We start from the raw sequence: 27,692 nt of genomic DNA, 5'->3' as shown, positions 1-27,692 counted from the left end.
GCAAACTTAGGTCAATCCCAACCAACACATTACCTCGTTTCTGAATCCACCTTTTGGAGTAGAGTGCATCTGAGAGTATGTCATTAGCTAAACATACTGAAGAGTCATGAACACCATCAGGAAGGATTAACCAAGCCTGTTTTCCTAAAGTGTGTGCTCTGTGAATAACTGATCTTTGGCTGTTTCTCTAAATTTCAAGTTAAAATAGTTTCAAATCATACTTAACATCCCCAAAGATTCGGATGTAATTGAAAGTAGTACTAGTTGTGGTTACACATAGCTCAGTGAAGACTTCAGTTAGCAGGTTAAACAAGCCATTTCATCCAACACAGAATTTCATTAATTTCTGAAAGCCAAATCAGTATTTCAAGGGGAAACAAGAACTGGAGAAGTTAAAAAAAAGGGGGGGGGGTGGTGGTGGCACCAAAGCATTTGATTTAGAGAAACAAAGATGAAGAATCTAATTACATGTTACAGAAGACAGGCAAAAGCAACTATGAAATAAGCAAAATTTATCACAAGTTCAGTTGTCCTTAGATATACTTAGATTTCATAGAGTGGTAATACAAATAAATACAAAGGGAAAACATCTGGATTTCATCCTTGACCTAATTTAAAAATTAAAGAGAGATGCTAGGTTCACATATAAATGTTTTAAGATTTTTAGTGCTTAAATTATTAGATTTACTAAAAAAATACCATCTAAATAGTTCAGATTCTTTTCTAAATAACTGCTACATGATGAATGTCTTGCTGTTCAAATGTTTTCTCTACTATAAATTCCAGTAGTGACAGTGTTGTGACTGGAATTAAGAATCAAAAAGATTAAAAAGGCAAAAGATAGCTATCTACTCTCCTGGGGTTTGAGAAGGCAATACTTATAGTGAGTTCTCTGAGGTACTTACTTAATCTCTGCTCCACATACTCCACAATAAAAACTTTGGGTTTAGATGAAGTAGAAGAGAATCTAAACACTCAACAACAAAAAAAGGGTATTATATTTCTATTACGTTAGGTAATTCTACATCAAACAGTGATGAATTTTTCTAGTTACTATTAATGATGAAAGAAGTCATTTCCCCCAGGAAGGTGGGTCCCTGGTGTGCTGGCTGGCTACACAGCTCTGTAAAAGGGAAACAGAATAGTAGAGGTCCTTATTGGAATGTGTCCTATGGATTCAACTATGGGAGCAGGTAATGTTCAAAATGACACCAAAGGTTTTATAGTCTGGTATTAATTTCTGGTAGGATCTGTTAGAAATGCAAGGGAAAAAGCAGATTTTAAATTTCTTTAGCATCCAAATTAAGCCAGGAAAATTTAATTAAGAATACTGTTCAATAAATATGCTTATTAAATAACTTAGAGGGGTCTCTTCCTTTTACTTGCAAAGGACAATCAACTTAAACTTAAGCTTATTTGCTCAAAATATGCCTTCCCCCAAATTTAAAAGGTACTACCAGCTCCATAAGCTATGCTACAGTCAGAAATTTATTTTATTTATTTATTTTTTTGAAACACTTAGGTTAGAGAAGGTAGGTAAACAGAACATTTGTGCTGGCTTTCATGAACAGCTTAAACTTAAGGAGCATTTTAACCAGCGGAACACTTACAGCTTAGCAAGAGGTTTAAAAATTACTATAGCAACTAAGTCTCGAAGTCATCAAAATACTGATGCCTTAATGTCATCAGTATTTTTTTCTTACTGATAGAAGTTATTGCTCAGGATAGAAAAAATAGTAGCTATGCAATCAAGAGATGTCAAGTTTCTAATTCACAGTATGTGAAACAGACTTGCTGTGACAGATGAAATGCTTCATCAATTCAAGAGCTACAAACAGCCCAACTCTAAATTCATGACCTAAACATATTTTATCTAGTTTAAGAAATCTGAGATACATTTTTGAAGAAGGGGCAGAGGTGTCTACTTATTCATTAATACAGAAATAGCCATATATATTTCATGAATAAATTAACATTCTTCTTGCTTCTGACATCTATTACAAAGAGCTATGAGTCCAGTTCTTTATATACTTCAAAATCTTCCCCTATGTACAAAATTCTGCACATACTCTAATGAAAGCAGCAATATTTTCTGAAAAACAAAAAACAAAAAAAACCCCATGTACATTTATTTACAAGTCTTAATATAGCAAAATCAAAATGAAAATTGAGAACACTGCTCATTTTCTAATTTCATTTGACATACAAAATGGAGTTTCCTCAGAAAAAAGATTTGTATGAAATTTACCTTACCTTATGATTTATGCTCTAAGAGTACATTTTATAAAAATCAGCAACCAGGCTTCTTTTATGTTTAAATGAAATCAACATGATAAGTATAGTGAGTAACTTTCTTTTATGTAGTAGCAAAGAGGGTCAATAATCCTTTCAAGAAAGAGACTATTTCATTTCCTCCCAACTTGGATTCACCATAAACACGATCCACAAATGATATTGGAACCTGGTTAAAAAAACACAAGTTAAGTCAGTCTTCAAAAATATTAAAAAGGAAGTTAGCAAGCATACACCAATACAGTACAAACAAGCTCTGTCTTATGATAGCCCTTCAAGTAAGTTCAGAAGTTATGCGTTATATATAGTTGTTGTTATAGCAACTGTACGTCCAAATCTTTGAACATTTCGTTACCTATAAAAAGGTCAAATGAACCAAATCTAAAACCATTTGAAAAGTAATGGTCCTGAATATTAAGCTGCTGACCTGTTTCAACCAGAATTTCAAGAAAAAAATTTATACTCCAAAGTAAAAGCCTTTCACTCAATTTTTTCAGTAGTCCATTCAATTTATCTGTTACTATGTTTTAGTGTTAAATTAAAAATCTTGACACTTCCATGGAGACATGGCATTCTAATTATTTTCTTGCTATGAGGAGGAACACCAGTGTTAAAGGAGGAGAGCCTTTCCTAAGAGCTCAACAGCCTGCTGTATGTATTACTGACCGCCTTCCACCCCATTAACTCCTGTCCTCTTCATGGAAAATGGCAAACAGATTCATCATTAGAGTGGTTCTTGGCTATGGAAAGAGGAAAAGGAGCAAACACACTCATCCCACAGTGCTGAGTGGTCAGAAGAAAGGGCAAGATGCAGAACCTACCAGTAACTTTTAATTCTTTAAAAGGGAATGATGCCTTCTATTAATGTTTTAAATCCTGGTAGGGTCAACGTAGTTAATTCGAAAGTGAATTTTTACCCTTTAGTGCATGGACATTCCAAACAACTAGAAGCCTCCCACATTTATTTAGTAGTTGTGCAAGTTAAACTTTTTATTATAGTCTAAACCTATTGTTTCCTTACAAGGGATACGGCATTCTATTTACCAGCAGTTTGCCTACCTCGCCAATAGTATAATTCAACTGTCTTGCCCGAACAATCATCTCCATCTGGAACACATAGCCTTTAGAAACACATTTTTCTATTAATTTCTGTAGAACTTCTTTTCGGTATAACCTGTGAGAAAGTAAAATACATATGAACACCTAGATAAATACACTTGCTACATGTACCCTTTATGAAAGTCCACTGGTATTTATAAAACCTACAACTTTTCACTAGCTGTTTGTATGCAGAAAAACTGTCACAGCTTACGATTAGGATACACTTGTCCTGAACCGGAATGGTCATGCAATCTTTGGTAAATAATTTAGAATAATTTTGAAAATGAATTCTTAGTATCTTTTAGGGAATTATTTCCTTACCATACTACCACAAATTATAAAAATAGGATAAAGCGAGTCATCTGAAGTAGAACCACCATTTTAAGCTTTTAAATTTTCTTAAAATTAAAGTTGAATGAAGAGAAACCATTCCAAATATTCCAACAATAGAGTTGACAGACGATGATTAATCAATATAAAGTAGATGACAAGAGCAAACCCAGTAATTAACAAGTGTTTCCTCATAAATGTCTGAGCAGCTTCTATTTCCCAAGATGTACTAAATAAATTCCCTGAGATAAACACAGTCCCTTTAGGGGACTTAACGGGGAGCTCCTGAAGAAAGTGACTGGGTTCATCCACAGGACTTCCCAGCTCCTGTCTCTTACTTTGGGAATCCGATGTGCTCCATGTTTGGCCTGTGCATCTGCCCACTGCAGGTCTCTAACTGTGACCTCAATTGGTGGTAGCTGTATCCTACCACGATGGCCTCAATCCTGCAATGCCTAGATTCCTGTCTTAACTTTGTGTGTCAATTCTGACAAAGGACCAAAGAATTAACATTATTTAATGGAAAAAAGCAAATGCCAAGTAATACATGGTCATACAAAACAGTTCATCTTCTATAGCAAGACTAAAATTAAAAATATCACCCGCCAAAACCAACAAAAATTACCCTTCCCCCAACCTGGAAGAAGGCTTTGTTCTAATTAAATAATATTTTTTTTAATTAAAAATACAGAGAGCAAGGTAACTGCAAACACCCTAACCATTAATTATTTTAAGTTTTTCTGTGGACAGAGCAACAATATTCATATGAATTGCAGAAAGTTGCTGGAAGAAGTTCTGTTCTTTGGAGCCTGTGATCACCAATGATAGATAGCAATGTTCTGAATAAGAAGTGGATTAAGCAGCCACCTTGGCTCCCTAAAGCCCCCACTAGGGGCTGAGCACCAATGTGAATATTAACAAGCACACTAACCTAAGCCCTACCTTTGATGCCCCTTAGAAAGTACATTTCCCTTAAGAAGATGCTCAGGACTTGGGGCGCCTGGGTGGCTCAGTGGGTTAAGCCTCTGCCTTCCCGGCTCAGGTCATGATCCCAGGGTCCTGGGATCAAGCCCCGCATTGGGCTCTCTTATCAGTGGGGAGCCTGCTTCCCCCCCACCACTCTGCCTGCCTCTCCGCATACTTGTGAGCTCTGTCAAATAAATAAATAAAATCTTAAAAAAAAAAAAAAAATGCTCAGGCCTCATTAGCAATTTCTTAAAGATTTTACTTATTTATCAGAGAGAGAGCACAAGCAGGCAGAGTGGCAGCCAGAAGCAGAGGGAAAAGCAGGTTCCCCACTGAGCAAGGAGCCTGAGGTAGACTCAATCCCAGGACCCCAGGATCATGACCTGAGCCTAAGGTAGTGGCTTAATCGACTGAACCACACAGGCGTTCCTCATTAGCAACTTTTAAGGAATTTAAGTCTATCTTTGTATGTTCTGGAACAAAAATGTAGTAGAAATTAAAAGCATTTCTTAAAAATAAGTCATTGTATACTAAAAAATTCAGATAAGAAGTTAATAACAGAAAATATAAAATTACAGTTTTTACTGTACCTGAAACTTCCTGTTAAATCCGATGCTCCTGGTCTGAGCAAAATCTGAGTTATAAAATTGGCCCCGCGGCTGTTTAAATAAAACAATTAGATTTTCTTTATATATTTTCTAAACAACAGAAACACAACCAGGGTCAGAGTGCTAAAACCGTTACACTAATTCCATAAATGCAACACTGTTTTACAAACACGTCAATTTTATAGAAATTTTAGTTAGTAAAGGATCTGATATTCTCATTTTTGAGGAAATGGGGACTTTTATTCTCTGAATGTGACAGTTAGCGAGGACCTATAAAACAATCATTCTTCTAAACTTTAGGTAAGAAAGATAATGGATTTTTCATTCAATTTGCATATTTGCTACCAGTCCTCATTTAGAATTATGACCATCTCTCAGAAAGCAAAAGGAATCAGGGATTTGGAGTTTCCTTTTCAGATCCTAATAAGCACAAGGGATCATGGGTTTCAATCAGGCAACAGGTCAGTCTGCATAATAATGGCACTTTTTTTTAAAAGAAGGTATGCAAGTAGGCAAGAGTTTTGGTTTTTGGCAATCTCTGGAAATTGAACAAAATGTTCATTTTGAAACTGTTTCTTTCTACTTGGGCCGCTGTAACTAAATACCACAGACTGCGTGGCTTAAATGATTTATTTCTCCCAGTTCTGAAGGCTGAGAAGTCCAAGATCAAGGTGCAGCAGACGTGGTTCCTGGTGAGAACCCCCTTCTTGGTGTAGAGGGCTGCCTTCCTGCTGTGTGCTCTCACAGAACAGGGCAACGAAAGCCAAGCCCTCCGGTCTCTTCTGGAAAGGGCACTAATTCCACCATGAGTGCCCCATGGTCACTAAATTTAATTACCTCCCAAAGGCCCCACCTCCAAATACCAACAATTTGAGGGTAAAGTATTTTAACAAATAAATTTTAGCAGAGACATCCTGGCCCTAACAATGATAAGGTATGTGCTTCAAACAAAACTAAGTATCAGTTTCAAGCTATTACTAATACCAATGATTAACATTTCAAAAAGATCTGAAGTGCCCTTGGAAAAAAGTGACTTTTGTATTACAGCTATTTTAGTGAGCTCCGATTGAGGAAAAAAAAAGTTTTCTGAGGCAGTCTGGAAAGAACAGTTTTTCTCCGAAGCCAAGGTAACTACCAAGGCCCTCCCTAGGAAAGATTATTTTTACACAGATAACATGGTTAGGGCTATAGCTGGGATAATAGCTTACAAAAACATTTTCCCTTTCAAATTGCTTCCAATAACAAAATTCTAGGACATAGTTTACCTCTCAAAATGGGTTTAATCAAAGGAAAGTGAGCGTATATGTATGTATATATGTGTATGTATACATACACATTTGTACCTCAAATCAGTGAATGTATCTCTAAATTGGGGTTTTTAAACTAAAATGCAGTAAGAGTCAGATGGGCTTGGATTAAAATTCGAGTTCATACAAATGAGTCCATGGGCGAGTGATTATCTTTCTCAGGAGTATATATTTCAGTCAATGCAGACATTAACAACTAATGACAAACACACCTCAATACAACTTGGGACTCCTTAATTTTAAAGTGGGTGCTGTGATGACCAAATTCAGAGGCCCTGAGAGATTACTCAGTCGTTGTTCTCAACACTGGCTGCACAACAGAATTCTCTGGAGAGCCTGTGAAAAATACCGATGGTTCTGCACCACCCCTGGAGATCCATTTGCACGGTCTACAGTGTGTGTGCGCACACGAGAAAGGGAAAATGACAGGGAAGAGTAGTGTACGATTTTCTCTCTACGTGATTCCAATATTCGGCAGGATTAAAAACCACTGTTTATCCAACCCCTTTCATTTCACCGAACATTGAGGCTCTTACAGGTCTTAAATGACTTTCCCAAGGTTCCACAGTTAAGAGGCAGAACTGTGATTAACTTAACAAAATCTTCAATAGGAATGAAAAGGTTCATAAAAAACACTAATATCAGTAAATATTTAGTAAATATTAGTAAAGGCATACCTTTACATCTGTATGCTGACATATATTAAGCAGGAAGCTACATAGATCCCTTATAGATTTTATCTTCTCAACCACCACAAAAAGGTGATAGAGATTAAATAAGGTCAGAAATTCATTGTGAGTCTTCCAATCAAGAAGCGGATTCTCCCTCCCTATCCTTGATTATGGACCCTCTCTCTTTTGTGTGTGTGTGTGTGTGTGTGTGTGTGTACACAAGACTACTCAGTCCCCAAATACAGATGAATAGTTCACTTAAAGCTGAAGGTACAGAATCAATTTTGCTGAATTAGACCATTTCTAACAAAGGTTCAAAGGCCTATGCTGATTTTTCCTTAGTGACAAATATTCAAAATAAAATACTTTAATCATAGGAAAATTTGGACACAAGGAGCTATCTGGGAGTATATACTGGAAGTTAACAATCCGATCCCAGAAATGCCAAGGCAGCATGGTGAGTAATTCAAATACCTGTCATAACCACACTCCCAGTAGGTACAATAAAGACTAGAGAAACTGCAGCACATGTCTATACCTGATTATTTTTCTTTTCAAATCCCAGCCATATACACCTCCATTTCCTTTGTAGCGAGTTCCAGAGACAATGTCAAAATTACCCTCCTTCTGCTTCCTGAAGAAAAAAAAAAATTAGCTGTCAATTAGAAAAAGCTATTGAGCTTTCAATATTTATTTTCACGAGCTACACAAAATAAACTTTTAAGATTTGCATAGGAAAAACAATGCCAAGAAAACAGATGAACTATACCACCGAAAAATCTTTCAATGTAAGATTTTCAGACCTGGTATTTTTCCTTTATTAATTTCTAAAACTAAAAAATAGTAGTACTTGCTGATGGTACCATGTGAAACCATCCTAAAATGTAATCCCCCTCCATTCTGTTCTTGGCCCTATTAATAAGTAAACAGTGCTACAACAGCCTGGTAACCCTCCAGACCTTTCTCTTTGCAGAAAAATATAGACAAAGCCCCAGGGATTTCGGTTGCTTTAACAAAATTAGAAACCAAAAAAGTATACTCTGCAACTTGCCTTTTGTCAGTTAATGATATACATAATGGAATCATGGACATCCCTGGAGGTCAACAGAGAATTTCCCCATTTTTTTCTAATAGCTGCAAAAATTTCCCATGGAACACTGGACCCGTATACTTGTATGGTTGTTTTCATGGTGGGTCTCCCAACCCCCAACACCACAACCACAATGAACAGTATGACAACGTTCTTATAAACTTACATCCTGGTGCTTATACAACCCAAGTGGAACATAAGAGAATTGCTAAAACAAAGCTTACAAGTATTTTGAACAGGTATCACCAGAAATTACTTTCCAAGAAGGTTGTAGCAACTCACACTTCTCCAGCAATATTTGGGTGTGTCCACTTCCCGCCATCTTATCCACGCTAGATGTGTTGCTCTTTAAGTTTGTAATCATGACAAAATAATGAGTAATAAAATACTGCCACAATTATTTCACTTTGTGTTTCCCTGCCAACATCCCAGGGCGTCTTCCCTCGGGCTTCACAGCCATTGGTCTTTCTTCTACATAGGGCTTGTTTCTAGCTTTCGCCATTTTTTATTCCCCTGGTTCCATTTCCTTCTCAGGTCAAAGGGGCTCTTGGGAATTAGATATATAAGCAGAAAGATATCTCTGAGGCGATCTTACGCAGAGATCAAAGGATGAGAATAGCTAGCTATTAAGGAGCAGGGAAAGAGCATTTTAGGCAAAGAACACAGTGCTCCGTGTGACACAGAAATGGAAGGAGCATGCCTGCCGCAGAGGGGGTGGAGAGGAGGGGCACAAGACGAGCTCAGAAAGGGACGCAAGGGCCAGATCACGTAGCTGTTTGAGGGGCAAGGAAAAGTTTCTTTTTAAAGTTTCTCTTTAATGACAACTCACTGAAGTAATCAAAAGAGGAGAGTAACATTATCTAATTCTGTTTTAGTATATTTAGCTTACACTGAAAATAGTTTCCAAATTCTTATTCTGAGAGGTTTCATGTTGTCTTGGATTCCTTTTTTTTTTTTTTTAAGGTTTTATTTATTTGAGAGAGAGAGAGCAAGAAAGAGTAAGCATCAGCAAGGGGAGGGGCAGAGGGAGAGGGAGAAGCAGACTCCATGCTGAGCAAGGAGCCCGATGTGGGACTCGATCCCAGGACACTGGGATTATGACCTGAGCCGAAGGCACACACTTAACAACTGAGCCATCAGGTGCCCTTAGATTTTCTAAGAATACAACCATATTGCCTGCAAATAAATACCACTTTGTATCCTTAATATTCATACTAAATTCTTGTTCTTACATCACTTAAAATATCCACATATAATGACAGCTGGCATGCCTGCCTCAATGCGTTTATTAATGATTCAACATTTCACCATTTAGTAAGATGTCTGTCTTAGGACTGGATTGTCTTTATCAAATTTAAATGGTTTCTTTTTATTTCTGTTTTCAAGTTTTATTAGAAGTGGCTAGTACAGTTTATCAAATACCTTTAAGCACCTACAGACTTAATCATGCTGCTTTCTTTGCTAACATAATAAATTATGTGGATGATTTCCTGAGGATGAACCATTCTGGCATTCTTGGAATAAACCCTACTTGTTCATGGTGTTTTACCCTTATGATGTAGGGCTTAATTCCATTAACATGGAAGTCACCTTCCATCTTTTCCTGTGGTCTGGGAGAATTTAGAGTCCCTAAAATACATAATTTAGCCATGAATCTATAGCCATGAGGCTCAGATTTGTATGTTGGTTTCATTTCTGGCAGCAAACTTAACATAGCGTGTGCATTTTTAATTAGTAAAAAATGAAAATAAGTCAAATATTAAAGTAAGATAAATGATTTGAATCACAATTCTTTCAAATATTAAAAATACCTACCTAATGAATTCAGGAATAAATTTTGGCTGAAATTTAGAAAAAATAAACATTAAGTCAGTATAATAGGCTTAGACTACCACGAATAGCCAAAGAAAGAAAGATACCACTTACATGGTGTGAGAGATCAGCATCCATAATGATGATGTAGTTTCCTGTGGCATGTTTCATTCCATGAATATATGCAGTTCCTGAAAATGAAAATATATCCACTAAAGAAAACCATCAGAAATGCTTACATATACATGTGAAATTAAGCACCTGGAAAGCATACATCAGTTCCTTAAAGGTGATACTAACCTATAATTAAATCCTATTTATTCTCAGTCAAAAACATCTCTCCATTCCATTCTTTCATCTGCCACTTCACCTTAGTCCCAGGCACCACATTCTGAAGCTCAGCTCTCTACCTAAAAGTGTTTCCCTGCTTCTGCTCTTCCCATCACTCCTGGCCCATTTCCACAAAAGCTATCCTGAGTGTAGTCTCCACTGTAAGCTTAGTATACTAGAGGGATCTGGTATTTGGGGTCAAAGACACAGCCAGCAATTACTTAGCTCCCTTCATGCCTAAAAGTCCCCCAGGGACCTGACAGGTAAGGGTAAGTGGTGATTTGGGGAGTCCCACATTCCCTAGTTCCAAACCCCCACAGTATCTTATTAGCAATGGTGAACTCGTCTAACTTCTTTTGCTAAAGAGTGAGGATCACAGCTTTTTGGATTTCCACGGACTCGTCAGGAGTTCCTGATTGCTTTCATGGCAGTTTCCATGATTTCAATCTCAAAGAACCTCTGGGTTCAGATACTCAGAACACTAGATGATGCCAGAGAAATGGTCTTCAAGACAGCAGCAAATATTCAAATTTTTAAGAACTGTGCTTCCTCCATGCTCTCCCAATTTTTCAGTAAAATTATACTACTTCTTAATCTAAGCAACTGTAACCAGCCCAGAAATAAAGGTACTAAGATACTCATTTCAGAATGATTAAGTTCATCTAAGATTTTAAAAGCTAGAAAAGTTTTCTTTTTTAAAATTAAAGAGTAACTTTTTACTACTTATAAAGAAATGTTCAAAGATTTATAGCTAACACAGCATGCTGGTCCAAAACATTTGCCCTCAGATCCCTTCTCTGGCCCTGCTCTACCCTGTTCTACATTGCATGGAACTATAGTTCCCACGTACTCTCCTCAACTGGCGGTCAGATAGCTTCGGGAGGCAGGAGGGATAGTTTCCAGGAGAGAGAAAAGGAAAACTATGTGTCCCCCCTCCTACTCTGCCTCCCAGCACTGACTGGGTATCCTCCATGGCTCTAGCTCCTGCCACGTATCCCCTACTTCATCCTTCCAGCCCCTTCTAAATAGCCTGGGTTCCCGGGCTCCAAAACACAATCTCCTCCTACTGTTGCTCCATTCTAGGGGTGGTAGCAACCTCTGGCCATTACCAGTTTGAGTGGCCTCACTGTTGCATTCCATTTGGCCTCTTAGCATTCCTTCACCTGTGTAACCAGATTCTTAGTATTAAATTCCCTACACTGAAAGGCTGACAGTGGTTTCTGTTTTCCCAAGTGGACCCTGACTGATACGTGCAACTCAAGTTAAACCATATACACATCATTAAGATCATTAAAAACCATCAGAGGTCACTGTATTTCGGCCTTCGTCCAAATTCGGAAAATACACACTGGGTAAGCTTACCAAGGCGAGAAGCAAGTATGAGGGTCAAAAGGTTCTACTTACCCAGGCCCAACTTTTTCTCCCGTGGTCTTAGAAGCTGCAAGAATAAGAAACAGCATTTTAACACAAATACTAAAAATAATCTAATAAAAATTTTAATAAATGTCTACTTCTTTTAACAAAAATATAGCTGCATTTATTAGACCTTAAAGCAGAGTATGTTTAACATTTTTTGCCACGGTAAAAAAGTGTTTGCTAACAAATCAAATAGCTTAGTAAGTTGGAAAAACAATATTCTTTTAACCCAACTCTGCAGGTCAAATTTTAAGCATTTTTTTTTCCTGGTGCTATTCACCAGAAAACAGTAAGTAAACAATGTTATATCTATTACTTTATCATTTTGAACAATAGCTGTTGATTCCTTCTCCTAAGAAAACCGAGGATTTAACTCACTTATCCTATACCTTTGTGTATTTGATAGCCTTATCTGTTTTCTCAATCCCTTTTGTGATTTTATTATTTATTTACATTCTTGATCCACCCCCCCCACCCCCGGCTTTTTATTTTTTTCAGTCACAAAAATAATACAGGCTTACTGTTACAAGTCAGACAATATATGGTCATACATTAGTTAAGGGATTCAGGTTAGTTGCAGGTATGTGCCGTTACAAATATTGCTACAATAAAGATACTTGTACATATATCCTTTTGTATATATGGGCCTGTCATTTCTGTAATTAGCATCCCAAAAGTTGAATCGCAGTGGCTGAAAAGGTATGCATGCTTCTTTCTCTGGATTCCTTGTCTGATTTTAAATGCTGATATCACTCCGTGAACTTATCCTGACTTTATGCTTGGAAGACCTCATTACATTCTCTACTGGCCCAATGACATGATTTTAGGGTTACAAGCCTAACAATAAAATTTTTTTTTCTCTTCTTACTTTTAGTCGATCATTTAGCCTTTCTACCCTTTTTTTTCCTTCATATATAAAACTTGACTTCAGGTTTAGCTTTTTTTCTTTCGTATGGAGATTTTTGAAAAAAGTAGAATGCCAAGATTTTGACTCTAAGTTTCTGAGGTATGGGGCTCATATGGACTCGACTCACTACCAAGCCTATCTACACCCCTTCCACATTTTCCAGTGTAAATCTCTTGAAGTTTAATTTTCAGTTTAATTCAACCAGGATAGACTACCTCTTTTTTTTTTTTTTTTTTTAAACTTCATGTGAACTGCTGTAGGTCTTGGGGAGGAACAAAGATAAAATGCATTCCTGCTCAATGAACTTTTATATAGAAGAAAACTAGACATTTAATCAATCATGTATACTAATTATAATTCACTGGACAAAAACAAACAAGATATATCAGGTTTTATTTTTGTCACTAATGATTACTGACAAAATACTGACCTGGTATCTGCTCTAAAAAAACAAATCCTTTAAACTTCACCTTAGTTTTTCTATAATCCTATGTTTCAGTTGGAAAAATCTTCTTTTCTAAAGTTTTTATAAAATATAAACCATGCTGCATGATAGAGTACTATGGAACAGTTAAAAGAATGAGATAATTTAGCAATAAAAGATCTCTTGGCTACAATTAAACAGAATGATACACGGAGATTGCATTTATGATGAAAAACAAAGAATGCCACATTGCCTAGTTTGACACATAGACACATACACAGGCATGCACAAAGGTCTGAAGCAAGCCACACCAAGCTGCCAGACTGGGGTGTCCCCTGGAAAAGGAACTTGGAGGGGGACCACAAAGGCAACGTCAGTTTTATCAGCAACTTTTTCACTGAAATGCAAGGCTCATGTTTTTTTCCATTTTATTTTTTTAATTTTTGGCCATTTATAGTTGTGAATTATGTTTTTTTATAAGATTTTATTTATTTGAGAAAGAGCAAGAGAAAATACAAGTGGCGGGGGGGGGGGGGGGGAGAGAAGCAGATCCCCTCTGAGTGGAGAGCCCAATGTGAGATCTATCCCAGGACCCTGAGGCTATGACCCAAGCTGAAAGCAGATGCTTAACCAACTGAGCCACCCAGGAGTCCTGAGAATTATGTTTTCGTACATTTGATTAGGGTACTGATTTTTTTTTTTTTTTTAAGATTCTATTTATTAGAGAGAGAGAAAGAACGTACAAGCAGGGGGAGCAACAGAGGGAGAGGGAAAAGCAGGCTCCCTACTGAGCAGGGAGCGAGAGGCAGGGCTCAACCCCAGGTCCCCGGGGTCATAACTGAGCTGAAGGCAGACGCTTAAACAACTGAGCCACCCAGGTGCCCCAGGGTACTGATCTTTTTGTTAGATGTAATATTTTGGTACTTAGGGATAAACGATATTCTTAAAGTAGTCAAATCTTTCAATCCTACAGTTATATTAGATGTTTTTAAAGTAATGAACATGCATTACATTTTATTAAAAGAACAATCTGTAAAAAGACTAACCTATGAAATAACATAGGTGACTTAAACTAATCTCTAGTTGGGAGGCTGAAACAGACGGCATACATCAAACGTAACAGAAGCACTCAAAATGGAAAGGCTGAAGCCCCATCTCCCATCCCTCTACCCTATAAGCATGGTTAACAGCTCAGGATACGTGCCTCCAATTGTTCTTCAGCCCCACCTCCGCTGTTTGTTAGCTGTGTAACCTTGGAAAGTGCCTTAAACTCTCGTTTCCTCACAGTTTAAAGAAAAAAACTTCATTTTTTGAAACATTCATTTCAGCCACTTTGAAAGACTAGCAAACAAAGCATCTGTGAATATTTCCAGATATTGTAAAATAACTTCAGTAATAATTTGTCTCCATCTTCTATCCCAACAAACCACACACATCACTTCAAAGCAAGTAAGTGCTATCCAAGGCATGGCCTGATATTGTCAGGGTTGGGGAGATGGGTAATTTTCTATTTTAAATGATTTAAAGGTCATAAACTAATGAAGGAACAGGGAACTTCCCAGGTAATACAGGAAAATCATAACAGTGAATATAATTTTTTTCTCATTATTTTGAATTTTATTGGGTCACGTAGTTTTAGAATTTGAAAAGGTCAATTTAATAGACATATTCTAATATCAATCAATTATATCTCAAGGTTGAATCAAGTTCTATGACAAAGGTGTTCAAAATATTGTCAGGTTGATATTCCCAGATTCAATAACAACACATAACTCAGAGTAGTCTATACAGTAACAAATGGGATTCAGTGCCTTGGCTCACCTCTGTAAGAAAAACTGAGGAGCTGCTGGCCAAAAAAAATGAACCTGACATCATCAGAAGTCACTGCTAGAAGGTTGGAAATCTGTCAATTTTTAATCTCCTCCTGTGTATCACAAGATATTTAGAGAACTGGAGGTGTGACAGACATGTGAGTTGTCCATGTGTGATATGGAAAGAATTACTAGCACAGAAAAGATTCACCATGTGTGTAAGAATAACACATGTCCCTTAAACTCTTCTATTGACCACCATCTCCTCCAACTGAATAGAAATTATTTCATTATCAGGATTAATGAAGAATGTGTGTACCCGGTGACAGTTTTTTTTTTTTTTTCTTAATGCTTAATTACCTTTTCTTAAAATGCAAATATCAATAAAGGTTCTCCAAGAGACTTTTTTAATGTCTATATTGATAGTTCTCTTTGGGAGGAGAGGACAATTTTGCCCACAAGGGCTCATTTGATGATACCAAGAGACATTTTTGGTTGTCACTCTGGGGAGAAGGGCTGCAAATGGCATCTAGTGGGCAAGAGTCCAGGGATGATGCTAAATGTCCTCTAACATACAGGACACTGCCCCCGCCCCTGCACCAACCAACCCCATCCCCCCACCGTGAAGAATTACTAGGTCCCAAATGTTAATGGTGCCAAGACTGAGAAACTCTTGTCTATACATATTAAAAAATACCCTATGCCTAGAATGTGTTTTCTAATTAAATCTGGACTTAACTGCATGTTTTTGGCCCAAGATTTATCTAAGTTGAGCTCACAAGTATTTTCAAACATTTACAAAATAAACCATTATAAAAATAAACCAGTGATCAAAAATAAAAATTATAAAGCCATTATAAAATGAATTCTACATCTAAGTTACTCCAGTAGAAAAACAACACCCTTCAAAGTACAGTGGGAAAATCTAAAATGTAAGACTCCAAATGTCAATCTCCTCCCAGAAGACCGCTTTACAGGTTAAACAAAAGATGCTAAGTGCTCTGAAAAATAAAAAGATGCCAAAATTTCCATGAAAACAATCGCCCACCCAACTATAAGCTTTTATACTTGCAAAAAAGGAAGCCGAAAGATCAAAACATACATTACTAATTGCAATCTAGTTCCATAATATTCCTTGTCAATTCAGGAACATGCTTTAATTTTGCCCTTCAAGAGAACTTATCTGCAGGGTAAGTTGTAAAAACAGAGTTTATCCAAAGGCCAACTATTAACTTAACAATTACTTTTCTTTTTTTAAGATCTTATTTATTTGAGAGAGAGAGAGAGAGAGAGTGCAGAAGCAGGGGGAGCCGCAGGCAGAGGGAGAGGGAGAAGCAGGCTTCCCATTGAGCAAGGAGGCCGATGCAGGGCTCGATCCCAGGACCCTGGGATCATGACCTGAGCCAAAGGCTTAACCAACTGAACCCAGGAACCCCTTGCTGTATGTACAATTACTACTGATCCAACGTATCAAAGGCATGTATAACCTCAAGCACAGTGAAAATGCATCTGAATCTCAAGTGTGTAAGATGCTTTTTATCATTTCAGTTTCTAGAAAAATTGATTGAATTTAAGCACTGTCATTTCTCATTCTTTTCCCTAAACAAACACAAGTGATATGACAGAAAAATGTTCGCATGACTTACAATCTTGTCTGACCCATAGATCTTCTCCAACTGTTCGGCAATGTCCCTTGTTCCATCTGGGCTTCCATCATCTATGATTATAATTTCGTAATTGATTCCACTAAAATAAAAAACAAAATTAAAGTTTGTATTGTTTGGAGACAGTATTCTCAAAATAAAAAAAATTTTTTTAATTACTAATTTCTCACCAGTACAAGTGGAAATTTATTGTCACATTAATCACTAAAGGAAACTTCAATTACCAAATGAAATAAATGTCATTTAGTACTTCACCTCCAAACTCAGCATGTTGCCGAAAAATGCTGTAATAAAGTCCTGAGATGTTAAAATAAATTCTCATAGAGAAAACATACTCTTCAATTTATTTTATTTTATTTTTTTTTTAAAGATTTTATTTAGTTATTTGACAGACAGAGATCACAAGTAGGCAGAGAGGCAGGCAGAGAGAGAGAGGAAGGGAAGCAGGCTCTCCGCTGAGCAGAGAGCCCGATGCGGGGCTCGATCCCAGGACCCTGAGACCATGACCTGAGCCGAAGGCAGAGACTTAACCCACTGAGCCACCCAGGCGCCCCATACTCTTCAATTTAAAACAATCACAGCAATTCTATATTCTATATGATAGGATATTACGAAATTTTACTTACCAACTTTGGAAATGGAATTGTAGGACCTTAATATCAAACCTTGGTTACAAAAAATATTTCAAAAGTACATTTAAAAGATATCTCAGGTTGACTGAGTTGCTGAGTGAATATTCTTTTAAATTTAATTCCAATAGATATAAATGACATAAGAAACAAATATGAGTTCATTCCATCTCTCTTTAAAATTCCACTCTCTTTAAAATGGCAAAATAATCTCTTACACCACTATTTCAAACAGTTGTACCCATTTCTTCACACTATTAAATACATAAAGCACGGATAATTACATAAGATTTCAATGTGCTTCAAAGTGAACATCTTTCTATCGGCTCTCCATTAATTTCATGTTACTGCTCTAGTGTAAAAATAAGCCAACACAATACTTGGTTGTACATGTTATCACTATGTTTTCCCCCACCTCATTTTAGATTTTTTTTTTTTTTATAATTTTTTGGGGAAACTTAATTGGAAAGTAAAGGAAAGCACAGCAAAATTCCCCTACAACACTGTTTCCTCTTTGCCTAAACTAAACACATATAAGGAAAAAAACATTCCATTGTAAAAGGCTTAAAAGAGTCAGCCCCGGCATACTAGGAAGAAAGCTAAACTCAGCCTATCTATTAAGAGGAAACACTAGACTTCAGCTTCCCACAGTGCTTTAATTTTGGCAATTGCTTTACAAGCCAAAATATGTAAGATGTTGATTCTAGCTGATATGCTGAGAAAGATATACTTCAAAAACAAATGAAGTTACTCATTAGCAAATTATACTTTCTCTCACTTCAATGTGCCCAGAACACCTGAGGGTAAGGTAGTTTAAAGGAATCCAGCTAAGGTTCCTTTAATTCGACTATGCCTGAAAAGAAAATCGTTGTTCCCTTCTTGAAGCTTCCCTCGGATTAAAGCAAAAAAAATATCTAAGACTCAGAAGACAAACTAAACAAGATCGACCATATGACAATTTCTCTCATGTGGAAAGTGCTTACAGAAACCAAAATAAGATAACTAAACAAAAGAGGAAAAAGAAATTTTTTAAAAAATGTGAGGAGCCACACACATGATGATATTCAAAGAATTATAGTCAAAACAGCAATGTTTTTCACCAATTAGTATTTCCAAAAATGTAAGTTTAATAAAGCCCGGGTTGGCTTGTTGGTGGGGAAACAAGCACTCACGGGATAATCTCAGTCCTAAGGTGGTACCATATATATCTATATCTATATCTATATCTATATATAGATATAGATATAGATATATATATCCCGCCATCCCCTAGCATTTTGGTAATAACTGTCAATTTTAAGCACATCTGTTGACCCAGCAATTTCATCCTAAAGACTTTATCCCCAGTACACTAGTAAAAGTACGAGCGTGTCTGTTGCAACATTCTTCCAAAGGAGCATTCACTATGTGTCCAGCACTCTTCTAAATCGTGGAAAACATGGGGTGAACAGAGTCTCTGTTTTCATCTGTAAAGCAAAAGTCAAAAAAGAAAAACGAAAAAAGCTCCAGAAATAATCTGCGTTCACGGGGATGACACGGCTCGTTAAATTGTAAGAGTCATATGGAATATTATCGAATTAAAAAAGATAATTTTCCAAGTTGGTATATGTTGATCTGGAAAGATCTTCAGAGATCTATACATGATCCCATTGGTATAACCCTAAAACAAGTAACTTCGTACTGACACCAAGATATCCCGAAATCTTAAAAAAAAATATTGTGTAACACTTCCAAACGCAAACTCGAAAAGCCCTACTTTCTAACAATCACATCAAACATCCACTAGTGACCAACGAAGTTGCCCGGCCCAGCAGCAGCTCTCTAACCCACAGAGATCAAACCTCATGCTTACATAAGCACTCAGCACGGGGGCGGGAGTGAGCGTGCTCATTGAGACTCCCGGCTCCTGCCGCATCCTGACCATCTAGAAGTAGGAGTGAGGTCAAGCTTTCAACCTCGGTCCAAGTGAGAGAGGGACCAACCCTACTTAAAAAACAAAACAAAACAAAACAAAAAAACAGCCGGGGGCGGGGGGTAAGGGGGGGAAGAGGTGGTGGGGGTGTACAATTAAGAGAATGTCTCACAAAATCCAAGGGCAGGAATGAAAACACAAGACACCGAGAGAATCCCAGAAGTATCCGCTTCTGCTTTCTTCAAGGGTGGCCCTCTCCCCAAGTCTTCCCTCAAGAGCCCAAGAAAGGCGGCGCAGGGCCGCCTCGCGCAGCCAACTGCCGACACCCAGGCCGGCTAAGCCAGCTCATCTCATTCCTCAGTGAGGGCGGCCGGACACGTTACCTCTCGGAGAAGCTTTTCACCAGCAGCCATACGATGAGCGGTAGGTTCTCGCGCTCGTTGTAGGTGGGCAAAAGCACGGAATACTTGTCCTGTCCCCGGGCGCGCCCCTCCGACTCCCGCCGAGACCTACGAGGACTACCGCCCGCTTCCTCGGAGGCCATGGCGGAACTGCGCGAGACGCCGGAAACGGAATGACGTCAACGCGCCTCGAGAAGGGGACGGGTCGGACCGTACCAAATTCGGGAAGGGGGGGACAGGCCCTGTGGTTGGGTTCTGGTTCTCTTAAGGCTATCTTCGTGGTGCCTAGAAATATCCAGGAACTATGACTCCTTAAAGTTGAATATGAGGGTTTCTCCAGGAAGTACATGTCTACTTATCACTTTTACCCATGCTCCGTAAAAATTTTTTAGTTTCTTCCAGTCGCTAGGGGACGCTAAGCCGGAAAAGGAAACGCCTTTTAAGACAACTTCCGAGAGTGGCGCCATGGGTTCCAGGCAGGAGGTGCTCGCCTTGCGGGCTGAAGTTGCCCGGCGTGAGGAAGAGCTAAGTTCTCTGAAGCAGAGGCTGGCGGCGGCTCTTTTGGCGGAGCAGGAGCCAGAGCGGCTGGTTCCGGTGTCGCCCCTGCCGCCGAAGGCCGCCCTGTCTCGAGATGAGATTTTGCGTTATAGCCGGCAGCTAGTGCTGCCTGAGCTGGGCGTGCACGGACAGCTGCGCTTGGCCACCGCGTCCGTGCTAATCGTGGGCTGCGGTGGGCTCGGCTGCCCGCTGGCGCAGTACCTGGCGGCGGCCGGCGTGGGCCGCCTTGGCCTTGTGGACTACGACGTAGTGGAAGTGAGCAATTTGGCCCGCCAGGTGCTGCATGGCGAGGCGTTGGCCGGGCAAGCCAAGGTCTTCTCGGCCGCCGCCTCGCTGCGTCGCCTCAATTCTGCGGTGGAGTGCGTGCCCTACGCTCAGGCGCTTACGGCAGCCACCGCGCTGGACTTAATCCGCCGCTATGACGTGGTGGCCGACTGCTCTGACAACGTGCCCACTCGCTACCTGGTTAATGACGCGTGTGTGCTAGCCGGCCGACCTCTCGTGTCGGCCAGCGCCCTGCGCTTTGAGGGCCAAATCACAGTGTACCACTATGACGGCGGGCCTTGCTATCGCTGCATATTCCCCCAACCACCTCCAGCGGAGACGGTGACCAACTGCGCGGATGGCGGGGTGCTCGGTGTCGTAACCGGGGTCCTGGGCTGTTTGCAGGCGTTGGAAGTGTTGAAGATCGTAGCAGGTCTGGGTCCGTCTTACTGTCGCAGCTTGTTGATCTTTGATGCCCTCAGAGGACAGTTTCGTTGTATTCGGCTTCGGAGCCGCAGGCCTGATTGTGCAGCTTGCGGCGAGCGGCCGACTGTGACAGACCTGCAGGACTACGAAGCCTTCTGTGGCTCCTCAGCCACTGAGAAGTGCCGCGCTCTGCACTTGCTGAGCCCAGAGGAGCGAGTTTCGGTCACCGACTATAAGCGTCTTCTGGATTCAGGCTCCCCCCACCTGTTGCTGGACGTCAGGCCTCAAGTGGAGGTGGACATCTGTCGTTTGCCTCATGCCTTACACATCCCTTTGAAACATTTGGAACGGAGGAATGCAGAGAGCTTAGAACTCCTAGGAGAAGCAATCCGGGAAGGGAAGCAGGGCGCACAGGAAGGGGCGGCTTTCCCAGTTTATGTGATTTGCAAACTGGGCAATGACTCCCAGAAAGCCGTGAAGGTCCTGCAGTCCTTGACGGCGGTTCAGGAGTTAGAATCTTCAACCTTTCAGGATGTTGTGGGGGGCCTCATGGCCTGGGCTGCCAAAATCGATGGAACATTTCCGCAGTACTGAGGTGGATGGGAGATCCTGACCTGAGGCAGATGTGGACTGCCATGTTACCCAAAAGATACATTTATTTGCGGTTTTTCTAGGAATGTGTGGGAGAGACTGGGATTGTCCAAAAACTGACATTGGACCCCTTTTTGTAAGGGGCTTTTTTGTTATAATGCATTGGATGCTCTTCTTCTTAATGGGTTGTAATACTGTTTCTGAGAACTGTCTTGTGTTTCCAGCACTTGGAAGATGCCTTGAACATGTGAATTACAGTGTTACGTGACAGGATTCTGTGTTTTGACTGATCATTTCTCTGTTCTGCTTTTTTCCCACCTCCCCCAATCAAAAAATACTTTAAATTGTCTATTTTAATGCTTGGAAAGCTGTAGTAAACTTAGTCTCCCTGAATTGATCACAGATGATATACTTGAGGTCAGTATATTGTTTGCCAAGACATTGTTTGGGTCTTCAATTTCAAATGATAGAATATGTTCCACAGAAATGTTTAAAATGTAAATTATTTTAATTATCTGGGAAAGGGTCATTCTATTAAATATTTGAATTAATATCAAAGTGAGATATTTAGTAAGATAAAGGAAACCACCTTTGTAGTCTGTCAGTTTCTCTTATAAATTGCTGATTTAAAAAATTCTTAGTTTTGTACACACTGTGTACCGTGGTTTGGCTTGCTTTGGAATCTTCAAGCCCAGGTCCCAAACTTCTGCCCTCTCCTGCCCTTTATTCCTTACCCAATCTGTTACTTTTTTTTTCTTGCTTTACTGGCCAAGTACACCAAATATAGTACTGAATTAAAGTGGCATAGTGAGCATTGTTATTTCCTTCACAATCTCAGGTGAAAAACTGACTATTTGACCAATATGACTTGTTGTTGCTTTACTGTAGCTATTGCCTTTTATCAGATTAAAGAAAATTTCCTTCCTTTTATAGTTTGCTAAGTTTTCGTTGAATTCATCAAATGCTTTTTTTTTGCGTTATTATGTGCTGCTTTTTTCTCTTTGGTTAATGCAGTGGATTACATTGATTCTCTTCGGTGGCAACACACACACACGCACACACACACACACACACACACACACTATTTCCCCTCTCAGTAACTTCAAGTGTACAATATGGTATTGTCAACCACATGCACATGGTGTACAGCAGATTCCAGAATCCCTTGTCCTGCATGGCTGAAACTTGACACCCACCAAACCACTCCCCATTTCTCCCCTTCAGCTTGCCTCTTCTATTTTGATTTAATCTATTTTACTCCCATATTTTTTAATAGTACAAAATGTAGGTGTTTTTATGTTTATTGATTAGACAACGTTTTCATGAAATGGCAGGTTTGCATAACTTTTATACAAAATGAAAAGCAAAGATTTGGTCGATATCCGTGGCAAGTTGAAGAAGGCCTGCTGTGTCAAGAGGGCCTCTGCTCTCCAGCTGATTGTTGCGTCCAGGTCTATAATCCTCAGAAATCACAGATGTAAATGTGAAATCTTTGTATCTTTGGCTACAATTTTTTTTAAGTTCAGCAGCTTGTGGACTATACAAAACCCTTGCAGGTCAGATTTCCTCGGTTTGTAACCTCTGATAGAGACTCCTTTTTTTTTTTTTAATCATAAAATGGTGGTATTATTTAACAATCAAATTCAAAATTAGGATAGTCCTTAACCTTTTAACTGTGAAACACTGTAACCCATGTTTTGAATGGGCACGCTCAACCTTTGTTTTAAAGACGGAGCACGTTTGTGACTGTTTTTCCCAAGGAGTTGTGGAAATAAATGATCAAGACCAGTGAGTAAAGATGGCTGGCCTGTGTCTTACTGTCACTTCCAGGACAAAAACTGCGCTGGATTCATACCAAGAAATAAAGTGGACAGATAAGGGAACTATTTCCTATTCTAAGGACTGGTACCCTAAAGTTGAACAGTTTTGGTAGTTCCTGCAAACTTGGTTCTCAATAGGACAGGCAACAGAAGACAACTCTGGCTGCTTAAGTGGGAAAGGGGCTTGTTAAAGTGAGATGAGGTGCTTCCAAGAATTTTGGGGACAGCCTTAAAACTATAATTCCAGGAGTGATTCCCCAAACCACGCACAGAACTGACCTCACAATACTTTCTATGCTATGCTGCCCCACCTAGCCCTTGAGGAAACTGCTAGCATAGCCTCACTGTTCTCCCAGGAAGCCCAGCATGTCAGTCACGGCTCAGGGGACAGAAAACAATCGCTTTACATCGATTGCTCTTCTGGATCAGTCTTCTGAGGTGTGTCTGGTAGGGAGAGCCTAGTCTCAGTGCCTCCATCCTCACTACAAGAGCAGCTGTGAATTCGAGTCTTGCCGTCTACAGTCGGGAGACAGAACCCAATCTGGCTTTTTCTCAAACTCGTGAAAGATTTTTTTCAAAAGTTGGTCTGTTAATATGACTGGTATCTGTTATAGGATCCAGATTCTTTCATTCTTTGGAACTTTGTTTTCTCTGGGGATTGTGACCAGTTTTTCTACATTCAGATGGGATTTTTAACTCGATATTTTTTCCTTTTTATTTTGCAAACATCAAGTGTACCAGTTACTATTCTAAACTCGGATAAAGATGAAGAAGAGATTTTCTTTTTCAGACTTTACATGTAAATGAGAGGAGACAAATCAACAAATCAGTGTTAAGTGTCATAAAAAAAAAATGAAACCGATGTATTGGGGTGGAGATCTATTTTGGATAGATTCATTAGAGGAAAGCACCTTGCAGAGGGGTTGATGTGAAACCCAGACCCTAATAGGTGATAAGGAGCCAGCTCAATTTGGGAGAACCTCCCTGACTGGGAGGAAAACAAGTGGAAAGACCCTGAGGCAAATAAACTTACAAGTTTATAAGTTTGAGAAACTGAAGAGGCAAGTGGGTTGTGGACAGTTGAGGCAAGTGGAGCAAGGTGAGGTTTATGAAGATTGGGAACACATCAAGAATAGGTTGTAGACCAGAAGTTTGGTTTTTATTCCAAGTAAAATAATAGCTAACATTTACTGGGTACTTACTATGTGATTAGGAACTTGAACCCAGATGGTCTGGCTGGAGAGCCCGTGTTCTAAGCAATACGCTATACTGACTCCCAGCGGGAACTTTGTACTTGTTTTACACGGTTTCACTTTTTGAAAAACAATCCATGCCCTAAGCATCAGGTTGGAAAGAGCTCGGATTTCAGACGCAGAAGAAATGTACTCCGACTCACTTGGCTTGCAGGCTTCTCTCTAGGGAAGGAAACCCAGATTGAAATCCCTGGGAGCCCTCTGACACCTATGTGTTACCTAGGTAATGTCCAGTTAATAATGAGTCACTTTGGTCAAGGAAATTGAGAAATAAGGTCTCAACGTGAGCCACAGCTGGTAAATAGAAGGGTTACCAAGGAAGGGGTCAAAAAAGGGCAGGAAGTCTCCTGAGACTGTTCCCGTGGGAGAGGAGCAATTTTTTTTTTTCCAAGGGTGTTTATTTTTAATTAGCTGCTCCCTCTCACGGCAGCAGAGGGGCCCCTCAGAGCCCGAATTCAGGTATGCAGCCCAGTTTGCTCTACCCAGGAGAAAATTTTTTTTTGCTTTTATACGTTGTGTCTTAGGATTCCATATGTAACATGAGGTAGCCTTATCTGGGTTAAGAATAAAATCTCATCGTTTGAAATCATGCACCCTCCTTCAGATTCAGGATAATCCTGGAGTCAGTTTGGAATATTAGGAAAGCAACGTTGCAGGGGTGGTTAAGTGTTTTGCAAACAAAATGGGTTAATTCATGCTTTCCATGTACTATAACCTCTGAGGCACTCAGGATGTGAGAGAAAAGCTAATGAAACCAGCCCAGAATTGGGGTGATAAACAGGATATCATTTACTATGAAGTTCTAAGTAGTGATACTGATTCTGGCTTTTAATCATTGCAGAAAATCTGCGTGTAAGTGGACCCGCACAGTTCTAACCCATGTTGCTCGATGGTCTGCTGTACACATAGACTGTGTCTTCCTTCCCACTCCTAACTACTCTCAGTTCCTTCCCCCAGAGACCATCTCTGTAAGCAGTCTTGGTGTGTTCCTACACACACCTTTTTGTGCCTATACTTTTTAAATACAAAGGGTAGTTACACTGTTTCTATGTTTTTTTTTTAAATTTTATTTATTTATTTGAGAGACAGAGACAGTGAGAGAGAGCATGAGCAGGGAGCAGAGGGAGAAGCAGGCTCCCTTCTGAGCAGGGAGCCCAACACGGGCCTGGATCCCAGGATCCTGAGATCATGATCTGAGTTGAAGGCAGACACTTAATGGACTAAGCCACCTAGGCCCCCCTGTATACTTTGTATTTTTGTTTGTTTTTTCTTTAGAGAGAGAGTGAGCACACCCGGGGAGGGAAGAGGCAGAAGGAGAGGGAGAGAGAGAATCTCAAGCAGGCTCCATGTCCAGCACAGAGCCCAATGCAGGGCTCAATCTCACAACACGAGATCATGACCTGAGCCAAAATCAAGAATCAGATGCTCAACCAACTGAGCAACCCAGGGGCCCCTGTACTTCGTTTTTTAAAAAAGTATTTATATATTGGCCACTTCGTTCTCTTCTGACATAGACCAGCCTCAGGCTGTTGATCCAACATTTAGAACACCATCATATACGTGCCCTGGAATTTCTTTAACCAGTTCCCCCACTGAAGGACATTCAGGATTTTTTTTTTAAAGATTTTGATTATTTGACAGAGTTCACAAGTAGGCAGAGAGAGACAGAGAGAGAGAGAGAGAGAGAGAGAGAGAGAGAGTGGGAAGCAGGCTCCCTGCTGAGCAGAGAGCCTGATGTGGGGCTCGATCCCAGGACCCTGAGATCACGACCCGAGCCGAAAGCAGAGGCTTAACCCACTGAGCCACCCAGGCACCCTATTTCAGGATATTTATAGTCTTTCTGCTATTAGTAATAGTGCTTCCAAGAATATCTTGATATTTGTATCTTTGTACAAATACATTGAACAAATAATCAAGAGCTTACTATGTACTTCAGAATCTGTGAATGTGACCTGGTATATGGAAATGGAGTCTTGCCAGATGGCATTAACTTAAGGATCCTGGGATGAAATTATGCCAAATAGATGTTGGGCCCTAAGTCCTATGACTGGTGTCCTTAGAAGAGCAAAGGGAGGGAGATGTCAGACACAGAGGCACACGGAGGGGCGGTCCCTGTGGAGGCGGAGGCAGAGATTGGCATCATCCCGCCACAGGACAAAGAACACTGAGTCTCTGGCAGCCACCAGAAGCTGGGACACAGGCCTGGAAGAGGTACTCCGTCAGAGCCTCCGGTGGGAACCCACCCTACCCACACCTTGCAATGCATTTTGGGCCTCCAGAGCTACAAGGATAAAATCCGTTTTTAAAACCACTGAAATTGGGCACCCGGGTGGCTCAGTTGGTTAAGCGACTGCCTTCTGCTCAGGTCATGATCCCAGAGTCTCTGGATCAAGTCCAGCATCGGGATCCCGGATCAGCAGGGAGCCTGCTTCTCCCTCTCCTCCCTGCTCCTGCCGTCTCTCACTATCTCTGTCTCTCTCACTCTCTCCAATAAATAAATGAACAGGGCGCCTGGGTGGCTCAGTGGGTTAAGCCGCTGCCCTCGGCTCAGGTCATGATCTCAGGGTCCTGGGATCGAGCCCCGCATCGGGCTCTCTGCTCAGCAAGGAGCCTGCTTCCTCCTCTCTCTCTGCCTGCCTCTCTGCCTGCTTGTGATCTCTGTCAAATAAATAAATAAAATCTTTTAATAAATAAATAAATGAACAGATCTTCAAAAACCCACTAAATTCATGATAACTGGTTACATCCATCCTAGGAAACTGATGGAAACTCCATCCAAGTTGTTTCATTGCTGAGTGGGCTCCACCACACCCATGGTACAGTGGCTCATTTAATCATGGGGTTATTTCCAGTCTGGGGACGGTAAGGCAGAAAGCTGCTATGAACATAAATAGATTTATTTTTTTAAATAAATTTTGCTTTCATTTTTCAAGATAAAGCCCCGGTCAAATTTCTTCCCCTCCACTATTGACTCCAGAATGTGGGTCTCCCTTTTAAGCAGACTTGCTATCAACAGCCCTTTTCTGGTGCTAGCCATGCTTGCCCAGCCAGGGCCTGCTGTCTTTAGCTCATCTGACTCTAAGAATTGCAACCTGGGGGCCCCAGATTT

The 27,692-nt window shown here is 40.0% G+C and overlaps 2 protein-coding genes across 4 annotated transcripts; one reads left to right on the top strand and one right to left on the bottom strand.

The window, feature by feature from the left end:
• Positions 1–338: 338 nt before the first annotated feature.
• On the bottom strand, positions 339–19,819 carry LOC111141695 (dolichyl-phosphate mannosyltransferase subunit 1, catalytic). Of its 3 annotated transcripts, XM_022494458.1 has the most exons (10): positions 19,654–19,814; positions 16,712–16,811; positions 11,912–11,945; positions 10,292–10,368; positions 10,181–10,206; positions 7,814–7,909; positions 5,280–5,348; positions 3,352–3,466; positions 2,254–2,461; positions 339–2,092 (listed from the first exon to the last, which is right to left on the bottom strand). In XM_022494458.1, the coding sequence occupies exons 1-9, from the start codon at positions 19,812–19,814 to the stop codon at positions 2,357–2,359; spliced, it is 783 nt and encodes a 260-aa protein (XP_022350166.1). In that variant the 3' UTR covers positions 339–2,092; positions 2,254–2,356. The 3 variants fall into 3 exon arrangements, with proteins under 3 accessions (XP_022350166.1, XP_022350167.1, XP_022350165.1); XM_022494459.1 differs by lacking the exon at positions 5,280–5,348; XM_022494457.1 differs by lacking the exon at positions 339–2,092 and having other exon boundaries at positions 2,114–2,461; positions 19,654–19,819.
• Positions 19,820–19,991: 172 nt separating this feature from the next.
• On the top strand, positions 19,992–22,442 carry LOC111141597 (molybdenum cofactor synthesis 3). Its single transcript, XM_022494265.1, has one exon. It carries the CDS (start codon positions 20,137–20,139, stop codon positions 21,511–21,513), a length of 1,377 nt encoding a protein of 458 aa, XP_022349973.1. The 5' UTR covers positions 19,992–20,136; the 3' UTR covers positions 21,514–22,442.
• The last annotated feature ends 5,250 nt before the right edge of the window (positions 22,443–27,692 follow it).

This window comes from Enhydra lutris, unplaced genomic scaffold (assembly GCF_002288905.1).
Source record: "Enhydra lutris kenyoni isolate GAN:26980312 unplaced genomic scaffold, ASM228890v2 scaffoldscaffold6, whole genome shotgun sequence".
NCBI lineage: Eukaryota > Metazoa > Chordata > Mammalia > Carnivora > Mustelidae > Enhydra > Enhydra lutris.
The sequence above is the reverse complement of the archived record's forward strand: the minus strand, read 5'-3'. Positions and strand labels throughout refer to the sequence as shown.